This window comes from Haliotis cracherodii, unplaced genomic scaffold, assembly GCF_022045235.1.
Source record: "Haliotis cracherodii isolate W230 unplaced genomic scaffold, xgHalCrac1.p SCAF_6, whole genome shotgun sequence".
NCBI lineage: Eukaryota > Metazoa > Mollusca > Gastropoda > Lepetellida > Haliotidae > Haliotis > Haliotis cracherodii.
Genome location: NW_027266319.1, coordinates 25,120,018 through 25,136,052, shown reverse-complemented (window position 1 = coordinate 25,136,052; position 16,035 = coordinate 25,120,018). Strand labels below are relative to the sequence as shown.

General features: G+C 37.8%; 1 protein-coding gene across 6 annotated transcripts in view; it reads right to left on the bottom strand.

The window, feature by feature from the left end:
• Window positions 1-16,035, bottom strand: part of LOC139445984 (atrial natriuretic peptide receptor 1-like) — a 498,295-nt gene that overhangs the window by 74,289 nt on the left and 407,971 nt on the right. For all 6 annotated transcript variants that reach the window (XM_071227240.1, XM_071227241.1, XM_071227242.1 and 3 more), the window contains 2 exons: window positions 3,592-3,703; window positions 3,024-3,219 (listed from right to left, as the gene is read on the bottom strand). In XM_071227240.1, coding sequence (XP_071083341.1) covers window positions 3,024-3,219; window positions 3,592-3,703 — 308 coding nt within the window. The remainder of the gene's footprint in view (window positions 1-3,023; window positions 3,220-3,591; window positions 3,704-16,035) is intronic.

Genomic DNA, 16,035 nt, shown 5'->3' with positions numbered 1-16,035 from the left:
AAAAAGCTGATTAAGAACCTCATTTGAAATAGAAAAAAAACGTAATATTAAATTAACGAATAACATAGTAATAAACTTGTGTAAAGTACTGTTGAAGGTCTCAAGGATTAACCTTTTCAGCAGGGGTTGCTTTCGAATTCGAATTTCATTTTATCGTCATAACATTCGTGTTTACTGAAGAGCCCCATCAACTGCATATTGTTGCGATACTATTTACCAGGATATTGTGTATCTTAGACTTGGGTCACGAGTATTAAATAATCTATCTGATCACATTTAATTAAACGTTGTCTTCTGGGGTATTCACAACCTTCCGAACAGGGCGTCATGTGGAAATAGGCTTAGTCTAGCCGACCTTGTGTATAGATGAATAATTAAATTGGTAGATGGTAAATGTTCCACTGATTTACCCACCTGAACTAGAAATACAGGAGACCAATGAGATCGCCTCATCTGTTTTATATTTAGATTCATGCATAAACATTCAGAGTGACAAAACGCTCTTCACAAGACAAGGGGGTGACTCTCCCTTCCTGTCGAGCAATATTCCAGCAGCTCCAGCCTTTGGTGTTTACATTTCGCAACTTTTGAGATACAATCGAGCATGTTCTTTCTACCATGATTTCAAAGAGCATCATACGACTCTTGCTCAGAAGTTGTTTGATCAAGGTTACAGTATTCAATGCCTTAGTAAAGCTTTCAAAAAGGTTTATGGCAGATACGTGGGGGCATTTCCAAATTTGAAATCAGTGACACAATTGATGTCTGACGCAATTTCCTATTTTGACTTGAACCATGTGTTCCAATGTTTTTTCATGTGAACAATTGACTTGCCTTTGCATGTGTTTGTGGCGGTTGCCACCGGTGGGGCAGGATACGCTCATTTCGCGAACACCTGGCATCATTACTATTTTATAGTGATTCATAAACACATGCTCACGATATAGTCAGAATCGCACTATCGACTCTGCTATAAGCAGATAATTCTATTGGATATGGAAAGGGTTTTGTCGCCTTATTATTATTTTGATGTCTTAAATAAGAAAAACGAAAAATAAAGCATCTAACGTAAAACGCCAGGAAAAAACAATAAAGACATATGTAATTATGAAGGACACTGGAGGTGAAACATATTTCTGGGTCAGAAACAGCAAGCTCTGATACTTCACTAGAAATTATGCGGTCCGGAAAGAAGCAAATTGGAAACGAAGGAAATGGGAAGAATGGAAATGATTTTCCTTGAGGACACAAGGGTGCAAAGTTTAATTTGTTTTTGCCACCTAACGACAGCACGGTGAATCCTGTAATAGCACTCTAATGAGGCTCAGCGATAGAAACATAGTCAGTTCAAGACAGCTGGGATAGGAATCCTTGCTGCGATGTTCCGATTGACGGCAGGATGACTCTGTTCATGCAGGGACATACGTGACGCTCCTTAGATAAATTGGAGACGAGGGAATCCTGATAAGAAATATGAGTTTTTGAATGTGTTTCTGACTTAGGGACTGACCGTTTGATATTCTAGGGGCGTAGGGGGTCGATTGCCTGGGAATTGTGTATTGAAGTGGATATATTTTCATCTACAGCCGCAAAAACAGTTATCTTTTTTAATTAAGACTATGAGCCTAATTATTGTTTTTTAAACCAGCTTGCAGAAATGTATTCATTGTTGCAGACAATGTGTTATTTTCAACTGTCGGAAGCATATCTATTTCTAGCAAGCATTTTATGCACACAATCTCAAGCCAGATCACCCTAGCCCTCACCCCTACCCCTCACCCCTACCCCAGAGTGTCAACGGCCTTCCCATATTTTGATTTGCAAAATTCAAAACTATGTTTAAATGTACAGTTAACTTGACCTAAATTACCATGTAGGAGATGGATATCATACACATGTAGTTTCTGAAATATTTAGTCTATTTGCATGACATGTATGCACCTGTTAGTCTCCTCTTCATGCAATGAAAGGGGGTTAAGATACATCCGTGCACCCTTGGTAAGTGTCCCCTGGATTTGGAAGAGCGCTTTGTCCAAGTACTAAACCAGCAAAGCTAAAAGCACCAATAACACTCAAAGGCAGATACACGTTTTTCACAAGAACTTTTAAGTGAAAACACGTGACTTATCACATCGCAATTCCCAGTGTAACCACGATTGCCACAAAGGACCTGGTGCTTACAAAAGAATAGAAGTGGAATGAGGCTCTGTAAGACATGACCGATTGATCCTGGGGAGCAACTTGAGATGCGGGGAATGAAATCACTGGGCAAGTCATGATACACGTCAAAGTATTCTATTGTTGGGATTCGGATATCGAGAAACAAAACATTCGAATACAAGCACAGACATTAACATCAGGACATGGATGACATCCCATAATGGTATACCATGTGGATGTCTGCCAAGAAAAGACTTTTATACACGGCTTTAAAGCCCATGTACTTATCCATTTCATTTGGACTCCACTTCTGTGAAAGATACACCAGTAATGATCTCGCACGAAGTATAGTTGATACCATATTCTGCTTTGCAAGACCATAAGAGGTGAGTGCGTCCAATTGCTGAGCAGCCTGTTATCATGAACTTTAAGACCACGTCATTAAACGTCTACTTTCTTACAGGATGAACTGTGAGAAGGGAATGACACGAGCTGTCGAGATAGTCTAAGAAGCAAGAGCACCGAATGACAAGAACCCGGGAACGGATACATTGTATATCCAGTGTATGTCGTGCTTAATAGGCGGGAATAAGAAGCAAGACAATCCAGTAATTTCCGACTATTCATTCCATCAGAGAATACTTGTAGTTGTACGAATATATAGTTTTATATTTTCATTTCATGTGCCAATGTCTGTTAATGCTCTGAAATGCAAATTTGCTATTGACATTTGTATAACAAGTGTGTTATCTACCCCCTAATTCCCATAAATATATAAAATTATTTTAACAACTTTGCACACAGGCCGAGCACCTTTCAATCAACTATTATTCACATCTTTACAAGAAAATAAGGTATCTTACCTCCTCCTCTCCATAGGTGAAATTTTCATACATTTCCTTGGCTCTCCTTTTCACTTCAGTAGAGAATATCTTGTACTCGGGGCTGGTTGGTTTACGAAGCGTCACTGTCATTAAGGCTTCGTACGCTATTCTGGCTTTATTGTTCCTTTCTGCATCATCATCCTCGTTATACCATGGGCGTTCACTGTCGTTTTTACTGCAAGAGTGAATGGGCGAGTGAGTGAGTGAGTGAGTGAGTGAGTGTGATTTAAAGTTGTAAGTGATTTACCATCATTTCCATGAAGTATAACCCACGTGGACTGTTATTGTGCTGACAAACCAAGAAACGATCATAGGTTTCTCCCCCGCAAGAAAGGATCATCATTTGTTGTCTAAGAATATCATATTTTATATGTTTATATATGAAACTAAATATCAACAGATAAGGAGATCTGTTTTTGACAGCGGTGACCTTAGCTTTTTTAATGTAATTTTCGTTAGTTCGTAAACACTAGTATCATATGGTCAAACAATTGAAACGTATTGAAGTATTATTTATTATGCCAATTTTTATTACGGTAATTAGTACCTGCTGAATAGATCTATGTTGAAAAAGACGTATTCTCCATTGTCGAAGTTGAGCTCATGAGCTTTGATCATGATTTCCCGTACAGCTTGCGGGGAGGCACAGAGGACCACGACTGTAACAAAGGAAAGACAGCATACGTTAATAAAATAATGTTAAATGTAACAATGACATTTATTTGAATTCATATATTATAGATATGTTGTGTGAAGAGGCAAACCATTTGAGTTTATTATATATTTTAACAATCCAGAAATATGATGACACAAGATTCTATCCAAGCCTTAACATACATTTCTTAAAAACAGGATAAACATTGTTTAAGTGACCATCTTTGTCTTATCCCCCATTCTGAACCTAATTATATGCTTACGTTCATTATAAGAACATTACTTGTTCTGAAAATATAGCGGCAATATGATGACAAAAGGATAGTCCATGCCTTAACACAAACTGTTAAAGAGAACATCCTTGTCGTTTCCTTGTTTCGAAAACGGAACGTGTGCATGAACATGTACGCTTAATGATTTATATCACCGTGGTTATTAAGTTACCATCACACACGTTTCTTGTTTGTCGGACTTTAATCAACCTTCCAGTGTAAGGTTACCTTGAATTGATATAAGGTAACCTGGCTCTAATAACGTGTCATGGTGATATACTGTTTTTAATTACGTTCTTTTTCAATGCAAATGGAAAACAATGACACTAGGAGTTATTGGTATTCACACGACACTAAGCACCGTGGTAAACGTTGTAATTGTATCATTTGGTATCGTAAAGCCCAATTCACATGGTACACCATGGACTCAATAGACAACAGTACGACTTTCTCTGTCAGATTAATCATGTCAACGAGTCTCAATTATTCATGGTCTATCGAAATAACGACAGCAGCAAATTCGATTTGTGCATTGATACGAAAATCCTTCAAAAGATGCATTCTACATTTTGTTTGAAACGATACCAACCTCGATATGAACCAAATTCAAACACTATAGCCAGGATATATTTAACATAACGTCTTTGTGTTCATGATCAGTGCAAAGTGTGAGGTTGGCCTGAGCTACACGTTGAATTCAATCTGTCATTCCTTAGTGTTTGGTTAACACCGTGAATAGCACACTGGTTATTGATAAACGTAAGGCGAGCTACAAGTCAACTGTAACAAAGCTACCGGCATTATAGTCTGTGAAATTACTATAAATACAAAATAATATACATTTCCAATTACTGTAAAAGGTCAGTGTTCAGCCATTCGCGAAATCGATCCTTTGACTCGAAAATGACTTCCGTCGACGCAAAATACCAGATTGTGTCCAGCCTATCTGGTGAGGGTCGCACGATATGGGTAATCTTTAAGATATCTGATATTTGTAATTTGAAATGATTAGGCGCGGAGTCTAGAAAAGGTCAAAACCTTAACACAAGCTAGATTGAAACCTTATATCATCCTACGTTTTTGTTACAGGGATGCCATGCTGAACATTTATCCATTTGCTCACCTCCGTATTGTTTTTCACTTTCTTGCAAAATGTTTTTTTAAGAGGGATTGGACAACAATCATTCTACGGCTGTGCTACATCTAAGGCAATTTTTCGTAGTGCCTTGGTGTAATCCTCATATACGTCAATACTAAATTGACAAGACATTTTGAATTTGAACACATTTAAATCTCCTTCAGAAATGCTTGACAATTATATAAAAGTAAACTTAATAATGTTTCCACTATCTATAGAATCGACTCCACATTTGATTTAAACCAGTATCCGAGGCGTCATATACTGACACTGTGGCTACACGTACATGGTGAGAATGTGGGTTTACGCCGCTGTGAATGTTATATCACGTGTCAGCTTAACATTTTGGAAAAGCCTAAGCTGAAGCCGGAGGTCATAGATGTTCACCGCGGTTCGAACCCACAACCATATGGTTCTGGCTCATCCAAGGGACGACCCTCTGCACATCGACGACAGTGTTACCCATGACCCAACATAAAACATTCAGTGTTCATGAATGAACAATTACGTCTACAAAGTCATATTCACATCTATTACAAGTTGTATTAGTAAATATTTTCTATACATCCAAGTTACTGGAACAGTCAAACAACAATTTTCTCATCGAAGAACCCAAGAGCCATAATCGCATGAAAAATATTAACTTTAATATTGTTTTTATACAATTCTTTCAAAATAAAACATGATGTTTTTGTTATTTGTTTGAAGATACAAAACTACGAATATGAAACCCCTCAGGCGTTGACGTTTGGAACAAAAGATATCTCAGCATAATATTTAAAGAAATATATTGTCGTCTATTGGATTGATAATGTAACAAGTTTACCCAAATGATCAGCACCGACTCTCCTGTTCAGCGGAAGGAGACGGTGTCTAATTTAGAGGCCTTAGGGACTTCCCGTCGCGCGCTTAGCAATGAATGCAACATTAAACTAAAAGGGCATGTTCGGGTAATCTAGAGCATGTAAAAATTAGTCTGTGGGGCCTGTTAAAAATAACCCGCAACTTGCCCCTGGTACTTTCGATCCAATGAAGCTACACCAGAGAAGATCGTGATTAGCTGCAATCTCTTCCATATACTGCTCTTTTTGACTGAGGCTCGTGGCTAATGGATGAATAATTGTGCCGTATTGTCTAACATAAACCTGAGTTTACTAAGTTATAGATTAGTATTTCTTCTAGCACAATTGTCTTCATGTGCCATCGACTGTTGTTTGCAATGGTGTTCTTCCCTGAAGAAGGAGACGTGATAAAGCAGGGATCGTGTTGTGCGATTCATCCCAGGGGCCATCGACTACAGGGTACCATTATAACAGTGAGCTGATAGGTGTTGGTGCCATCCAACCAATCATTGTACTTGTACTGCTTTATAACAATTGCCTTATACTTTAACCTTATATTGACTTTCCCCCGAATTTATTTTTTTTTATATTAATTGCAGCTAATAAACATCAGTTTATTCTAATATGCTAACTTGAAATTTGAAATATAAATTACTATTTTGTCAAGAAACTTCGACACATTAGTTTCAACATACGCGATAAGCAGGTAGAGCTGTATTGAAAGCATGCCAGACATTAATTCCATTTTCTGTTCCCGTTAACAGTTACTGTTGATACTGAGAGTGTTGAATCAGATGTTTATCATTTTAAGTTTAATATTTCTGTGTATGTCTAGAACAATTGCTGCTGGCAGCATGGCTTGTTACAAATACCAAATTTAATGGCATCACGGAATACTTTCTGCTTTTGTTTCAGATGATTTCTTTTTCAAATAACGTTGTTGACACAAACATAATGCAACAAAATGATTTCGTTAATGTTCATACCACCCAGTGTTCCAAGACAGAAATACACACAAAAAGCTATAATTGTCGTACTGGTAGTTAAAAACATCGATAGACCTTTCTGTCATGAAGCCATTTGTTTAGTGCCAGGGGCTTTCTTACTTCGGTATATCTCAATACACGCAGTGATAAACGAGTAAACAAGTCTTTTCTCGATAACTAGTATTCAAAACATGACATTTAATTGCTCAAGTTATGTTCCAGTCAAAGTCGTTGTGATACATTACAGCTATTTGTGTGCATAAAAACTTCAAATGGCACCGTTGTTGCAAACCATTATTTTACGACTCGTTGGTGCGTAAAGTTGACATTGCTCTCGTCCCTATTCGTTCGTTGTTGTTCGACACGATAAATATACTTTTCTGATTGCTTCAACTTTTTAATTTTTTACAGGATGTTTCGGGAATATGAAAAAGAAACAAAGAGGACCTTCTTAAGAGACAGATTTTCTATAAGTTACAATTAGTTAGTGTTGGTTCTTCTGAACAGTTGCTTATAAGACATTCAAGCTCATACATGTCATTCCAAAAGTAAAAGTTTGTCATGATGGTTAAGAGGTTTATAAATCATGACGTGACACATATGCTACGGTACAAACAAACACAACAAATGAGATGCTATATTCGGTAATGTCATGTTCTGTCGTTAACGTTCTTTGAAGAAAATACTTCAGCAATGGAAATCGATACTTTTCATTACTGTGCTATTGGGTACCATCTGTAATCCTTTCAATCTGGACCTGTTTTAGTGTCGTGATAAAAAAAATATTAATATGATAAAAAATATTTGCATACATAAAGTCCTGTTTCTTAACCCGTCGCATCTAGTTTTTGCATGTTACCGCATTTAGCTTCCGTCTTGCTCAAGTAATAGGATTTGCTTTTCATAACACACACAGCTTTAACGTTAGGACCCTAAACGTCAAACGTGTTTTTTTCTGTTCATCCAAGACTGATGGAGCCGACAAAGTGAAATGCCGTCACTAACAGAATCAACATAATAACATTCAATGATTTATGACAGTTTATGGCGCTTTAAACAATAGTCCAGTTATATAACGGAGTGTCGGCATCATGTCGTAGGAAAGCCCAAAGTGACAGAACATCAGGAAGAAGATGAAACCAGTGAGCACGCATATGGAGAACACATCTGGGATCGAAATACACATTCGTGATCAGTTCATTGCATGAGATCCGTGTCCAGGTTTTCACATGGAGTAATGTCTATTTCTGATAAGCAATGATTGCCCTTCTTTCGATAGCCTGTTGCAGTTCTATTTTCGGATGCAACATTTGCGATGCCTAAATCTTCAGTCCTACTTTAAAACCAATAGATCTTGTTCTAAACTGATACGCAAATGCCAATATCGCACGTGAAAGGATTGATGTGTTCATTGCAAAAATACAACTTTTTTGTATTATGAAACCGTTCTAAAATGTGATACTTGTAAATTTGATGTTTCAGTTTGTAACTGCTCTTCGGAAGGTAAATGCGTGAAATGTCTATTCATGTTTACAATTAATCACATTTGGGAAGCACTATCCATCACGCTGTCGTGATATCAGCAGTAGAATAGAGAAAGTCAGTATATGTAATCGTAATTGCGGTAACGCTCAGGCTTTTAGTAACATGTGGCCTTTGTGAATCGAGGACGTCTTGCTTACATAACAGATAACACATTTACCATATTGTACCATGTGGTTTCATGGCAATGCCTACTCATGGAGAGTTCATGACACCTTAAACATAACATGGCGTTACACGTTTATTTGAGCAACAGCTGATAGAATGGAATTCCGCGATACCTTACATGCAGCATACTAGCGTTGTAAGGACATTTCATACACGAACAGTCGATCGTGGTACACTGTAGTTAGTGATCATGCATCCATCTAAGGAATGTGAACAGGTGTTGATCCACCAAGAACCCATTCCTCGTATAATTGCTCCCTTTGGGATTCGCGGATCGCGTATAATGTATTTACCGGGTACCCATCTGTGAGTGATGTTGTATTCCGCTCACGGCAATATCCCAGCTTTATCATAACACCTTACTGTGTACCCTCATGACCCTATGCTGTGGATCGTTGAGTATACTTTCAGTCGATGGTTTGTCTGGTCCAAACACGATTATGGTCATGTTATAAAACCCTGGCTAGGTCACATGTGATTACAGACAGGTGGAACAGTTTTGATTGCGACTGATACTTATACTCGTATTCACTCACTATACCGTAACATTGAGCTCGACTTTAGCAAACAATTGGCATTCATGCATTGCCGGATTCAATGAAAAACAACGAAAAAATGAGGACGACACTTTTGTATCAGTGAGTGATGTTCCCACAACAACACGCCTCACATACTGTAGGATCCGGAAGATCGTCGTGCCGAACAAAATGGTTAGTCGCTTGGCTTCGCCAATTGTCGCACAAATTGTAGCAGAACCAAACCATTAATATGTGACTGTACATGTTGAGATAACAAAACCCAGAAAAAAAAATATTTCCGTGTTATGAATCTTATCTAAATGCAAACAGTACATGATCATAATGTAATGATCATGAGTGTTTCTAGGTTTGTCATTGCCATACCCGTGCTCGTGGGTTTCACCGAAGTGGTAAACGTCTGAGACCTGCATCACTTCGGGCTTTCCTCCCACATTAAGCTGACACGCCGTGATATAACTGGAATACTGTTAAAAGCGGCGTTAAACCCAACTCACTCACTCACTCACAATAAGCTAGGTATTGGTAATATTTAGGAGTCAAATAATCATTGCAACACATTTCTGGTAGACAGTTGTTTCATACATTCTTCACATATTATCGATTAATTTACTTCTGATCATGAAAAGAAAGATAATACATTTATTTATATTCTATATAGACCAATAAGAACGATTCCTGATTTGGCAGTAAAAAGCATTTCGATGTCTTTCAGCACAACATTTCAGCATTAATCATTAAACCTAAAATAACATTGTTTACAACTTACCATATATAGCAATGAATTCTATTTTGATGTATCTCGATGAGGTCTGCTTAAAAATACCAGTGGTATAATCATATTTCATTTGAATTGGATACGCATTTTATCGATCATTTGTTGTCCATTTGCGTGTGATATAGATAATGTATTGACAAACTACGCTGTTCGTTTGTTTGTTCGTCTGTATATTGTTGAATGCCGCACAGTTCCGGGTAAATGGCTGTGGCCCATAAGTAATCGAGTCTTGAATAGAGAGGTTGGTAGTATGATGCAACGCTTCGGGCTTCGATCACACGCAACCAACAAAGTTACCGAACCTGACCACCATTTCCATTAAGGTGCGTTGCTGGGGACCTATTCCAAACCGGAATCCCCAAGAGGGATGACACACTGCCAATGACAAGTAATTGTTTTGGTACCCTCATTCGTAGTGAGGGAAACAATGGCATTATAGCACGTTTGATGTAATACAGCGCAGTTCTCAAACTTCACGAACATATCCGTACATATTGCCATCAATAAGCATCCATACATATAGACATTCATAGGCATCTTTACACATGGACATTCATAAGCTCCATACATATTGACTTTCATAAGCATCCATGCATATGGACATTCATTAGCATCTTTTCAAATGGACATTCATAAGCATCCGTACATAATGCCACCAATAAACATTCGTACATATGGACATTCATAAGCATTCATGCATATGGACATTCAAAATGATCCATACATATGGACATTCTTAAGTATCCGTATCCGTAACTAGAACTTCCAAAACATATGCTTCAGATATTATCGTAATTGTACAATGAACTCCTTCCTATGCTTATAGAAAAGGGGTTTGTCGCTTTTAAGTTAACACCATACATGATATAATGCCATTGTAATGGTCAGTACATCGATGGTACTAAAACACATACTTGTACCTGTATATTTTATAATTACGAATCACAGTACATGCACGTTGCCGAGAACACTAACCCAATTGGTACGCTGATATTAGCGACCTGTGGAAGGAACCCCTTCCTTAAATCTAATAATACCTAGTTAAATGGCGACGTAGGAACAGAAGGGTTATTTTAACCTAAGCATCGTGCTTCGCATACTGGAACCCATACACGATGGAAGTAATTTCAACAACAGTGTTTAGTGTCTCTTTCTTGTTCATTGATACATACGTTTGGATGTTTACATGCAACTACATACCCTTTCAATTAAGGTTGTCATACTAATGATTTAATGGTATACTTAATCCCGTAAAACATTATTATCATTGTACATACCATTTTGTACATTTTGCTATTTTTTACAAACTGTACAATGGCGACATTAGTTAATTCGTTTCGAAGTAACATTTACAATACTGCCATTTCTTTCTTGAAATGAGAAACTGAACAGGAGGGAAACTCGTTCCATTTTGTCCCATCCAGAGATGCTGACTTTACATTTGACATCAACAGTAAATTAAACATATCTTTTTACCACCACAGTTCAAAGTAATATGATGGAATATGTAAAATATTACTGCAGTTAAGAAAGTTAACTCAAAAGACCGATTATCCTGGGGTGTTGCTATTATATATATATATTTTACAACACACACATTTGTGAACCTGTTTGCCAGGTTCTTGCTGCGAATACTGGCATTGCATGCACATTCTAAGCAAACATCTTTATGATGGTGCTTCTGTATGTTTATCTGGCGCCATCCAGTACCACGACTACCATAAACGCGAACCCTGTTCCCTTCCAATTTACAATAATACTTTATGAAATGGATGGAATGCCTTGTACGAACATCTTCAGACAGTTTGGTTCATGAACTGAATTCACGAAAATGGCATCGCGTGAACCATTACAGGAGTTTGGAGGCAATTGACCTCGGCGACTCGCTTTGAAGGAGCCTCGTGACACCGATATTGGTTTCTGTGATTACCAATGAAACAGAGGAGTTTTACTTTCAATTCGTGAAAGGTATGTGGTGTTATTTACATGCTGCACTGGAATGACGTCATTCCAAAAAAATATTTCTTGCTGTCTGAAAAACTTAAACTGATTATTGCGATGACTGGGTGCACAGAAGACTGAAAAATAGGGATACAAGCGACGGACCTTTCGTCTATTTCCTGTGAAGGGAAACTTTGCTATAAATGTTTGGAACCGTTGTGCTTTTTCTTGAACCGAATAACTCAATACGTCAACTTTTTTAATGACACGCACAAATTGTAATCCCCTTCTGTAGTGTCAGATATAAACAGTCTCGAATGTTTCTCACGAAATACCAGTCATTTTTATCACGTTAAATACGCTTTCGTGTGAAAGGGTTCTTGAAGTTTTAATGAGTTGAACAGAATTCAACATTCATGCAGACACAATTCTTAAGGGAAATATTTCCGTGATTAGAGGACGTGTTCATATGTGTGAGAAATAGCGAACAGGTCACCAAACCTCTTACATGTACATAACGTGGCAGCAAAGCCTTAAGGCTGTTCAATGCATGCTGGGGATATGGACTTCGTGAGATTTCATCAATTATAATTAGGCACTTCATTACAATACATGTCGGAAATAAACAACGAACAGTAAACAACAGGAAAGTGACCTTCATAAGCTGTGTATAATTTTCCATTTTTCTCGTGCCCTCTCTACATTCTTTTTCGTTCTAGATCTCTTTCTAAAAAATGCAAACACGTTACAAGAGGCTGTACATTTTTCATCCTTGTTGATAATTTACTAAACGCTATGGAGCAAAGGATGAGTAGTGTTCATATCTGATATTCCTCGTTCCATGTTTATTCTTGTGTTTTCTTATCTTCTGCACGTCCGTATTCTGACTTCGTAAAATACGTAACCACATAGTTTTTCTTCCCTTCGATGCAAACTTGAACTCATCCAACGCCATGATTTGAATCAAAAGTAAGAAGAGAAACCTGCCACAACGTAAACTGTAAACAGAATTAAACGCTACTTTTTTATTTCTGAATAAGGCGATCTACTGCTGAATAGATGATGGCTACCAAAAAGCAGAATATAGCTGTAGGATAAAGTTTCTTTATTGGTTTGACATGAACTACTCACAATGTATCTGAAATATCGGTTGTTCATTCTTTTGTAAGTTCTAATTGGTAGGTTTAATTATTTATTGAGACAACAACTTAACATGTGATCGTGAACTATTCTGACATTGTACACTACCTGGATGTACTCACAGACGTCTGTAGAATTACGGTTATCTTCTGTGAAGATGTTAACATTCATTAACAAGCAATTGTGCACTCTGTGCGATAGCGTCCGGCACATATATCTGATAAATATTTATTCGCATTGAGTAATGTGTAGGTTTTAATGACAGGACATCCGTAAATGCTTAGCCTTGTAGGAAGGAAGTGTTTCATTCCTTCAATAACTAACACATGTATCTCCGAAGAAAAGTCTCCTAAAACATGGTACATCCGTCTCCGTTATCCAATTCAGCAAGATGCTGATTGGTCAGCACATGCGTCAACACAGCAGTATCGATGTTTCAGAGCAAGAAGGCGTAATTAGTTGTCTGGGATACATCATACTTTGGAAACAAATATCAGGTTTCGTTCTTCTGAACAGAAAACGAGCTGTCCAAATAATCGATACTGTTTAACCTCTTATATCCGGAATACTCAAATTAAGAACGATTAGTGCAACTAATTCCTTGATATCATAGTTTCTGTTTATGAAATTAGTAGCCGGTTTAAACACAAAACGAATAGTCGGCAATAGTGAGGCTTTATTGGTGGTCTTTTTGTACCACAAACGTTAGAATTCAGTTAAAATGGACGTAATACGTTTGGCAATGAACACCAAGTGTAATCGCGAGTGTTACAAGTATATATTTGGCGGATTGTATTATCATTGTATCCATGTATGTTTGCAGGCCTTCAGTGATATCCTTTTAACATTTTTATACACAAACGTGTTAACATGATATGTGCATTATCAGAATAGATCATGAGTGTACGCATGCATTTACAAAGCACCACTGACTCAAATGACATAGACCATATGTTGGCGCACACAATATCCAGGCGAACATTTTTACATTCCCACAGAGTAGACTTAACGTGGAGCCACAGTGTAGATAAATAAACGATTGCGTTAACACGTCGTGTGGCTTAAAAGCTCTTCAGACGTCTTCCAAACGACTTACGTTATGACACCATGCGACAGGCATATTTTCTAAATTCCCACCTCGAAGTGGATGGTTCTAGGTTTGGCCATGTGGTGCACTCGGCATTCAATAGGCTCTTGACAAATATGACACAGAACAGACAGTACAAAGTGAGGAATGGCAAGCTTCTGAATAGGCCTCATCAGTTTTCTTTCTTTAACCATCTATTCCCGCTAGAAAAACGGTTCAACAGGACAACGAGTCAAATTGAGGCTGATCCTTAAGTGCGGCCTGGAGTTAGTCCCTTAACAGGAAAATCGATCGAATTACTACTGTTTAGAACCGATCGCAGAGTCTAAGAAATGGAGTAGAGACAGGGATCCCAGCTCCGTAGGATATCCATTTGGGCCACTCTTTCAGGATTCTTGTATTCATCTGGCGTGTTCAGTAATGTGGGTTTACCTGATGCAGAAAAAACGTTCTGCTGTGCATGGTGTCCAGGAGGGAGGGACGTGATGCAAATAACGAAATATTATATGTTCAACGTCAAAGCAGGGTAACAATAGAATAGTACAATTGTAAGTTAGGTAATATCTTGTTGAAAGATTGGATTCCCGTGACGGTTTGACGTTTGTTGTGATTATCCAAAATCATCCTATACGTTTTCTGTGATATTGGGCATATATTACTGTGCCGTTTACTCTTAAATTGCTAAGTAATGTTGTTACTAACATATTGCTCATATAGTGCTTCGATACTGCTCCGGCGTTACTCAGATATTACAAAAAACTTTGTCAGGACACACTTTCTTCTTACAGTTGAGATTTGAAAGATATCGCCACAAACGTTTTTGTTTGTTTTGTTTTGCTCTAGTATGATCCCATTACAGAAAACTCTTTGAAAGAATAACACTGTACATTAGTTCCTCACTGGGGAAATATTAGAGTTATTTATCAACTTCCCCGCAGGGGAAATAGTTAAGTTACTTATCCAACTTCAAAGCATACGGAATCCATACTGAGGTCAACCTGTATCTGACAATGACCCCCATACAGATGGAGGATGAGCGTCTTCATGTTCCCAGACGCAAACATGCTTATCTTAGGTTAGTGGCGAGGTGAGGCGAAATGGGATTTAACGTCGTGTTTAAGATTATATGTGAACCACCTGCTTCTAATAAAGACTCACTGCACTCGAAGCAGAAAACTTGTGTCATTGTGTGATACCTATTGTGAAACGTAACAGTGGAGAAGGATACAGAACACACGTTCGGACATTCATAATCTTGACGCCTCCTTGTAACATCTAAAGGGTTTGTATTCCCTGATGAAACACATTCCTATTTCACCTTTCACATTCCCTCAAAGATTCAGTGTCACATTCAGATGTTATTTATCACACTGAAAACCCCTGAGACGATATGTGATACATTAAAACACTTCAAAAGAATGTATTAATGCAAAAAGAGTGTCTAATATACAGCCTGAGGAAAATACCAATACATGTGCATCAATATTTACAAACATATTTTGTTCATGGATATGTCTACCTGTAATACTCATGCACCAACGATTCAAGTTACCGTATTCGACGTAATAAGCCGCCAGGACACTCTCAAAATTAGAAATAGTGGGCTCTTATTAGAATATTATTTTGGTGAAAAAAAAAGAAGTTTTATGCTGACAGCCTGAAATGTATATATACGAGAGATATGTTTTTCCAGAATTTAATTGCTCATAATTAAGGGTGCATGTAACACACGAGTGTGTATTATACGCGAATAAATAAGTCTTGTGTACATTTATCAATCGGAAGGGGTGCTAATTGGGATTGTTCACTAGCCAATATATTAGCAAATATCGCCGTGGGCCCTTATTAGAGCGGGGCGCTTATTACGTCGAATACGGTAGTCAACGTTTCAGTTGCAATCTTTGGTA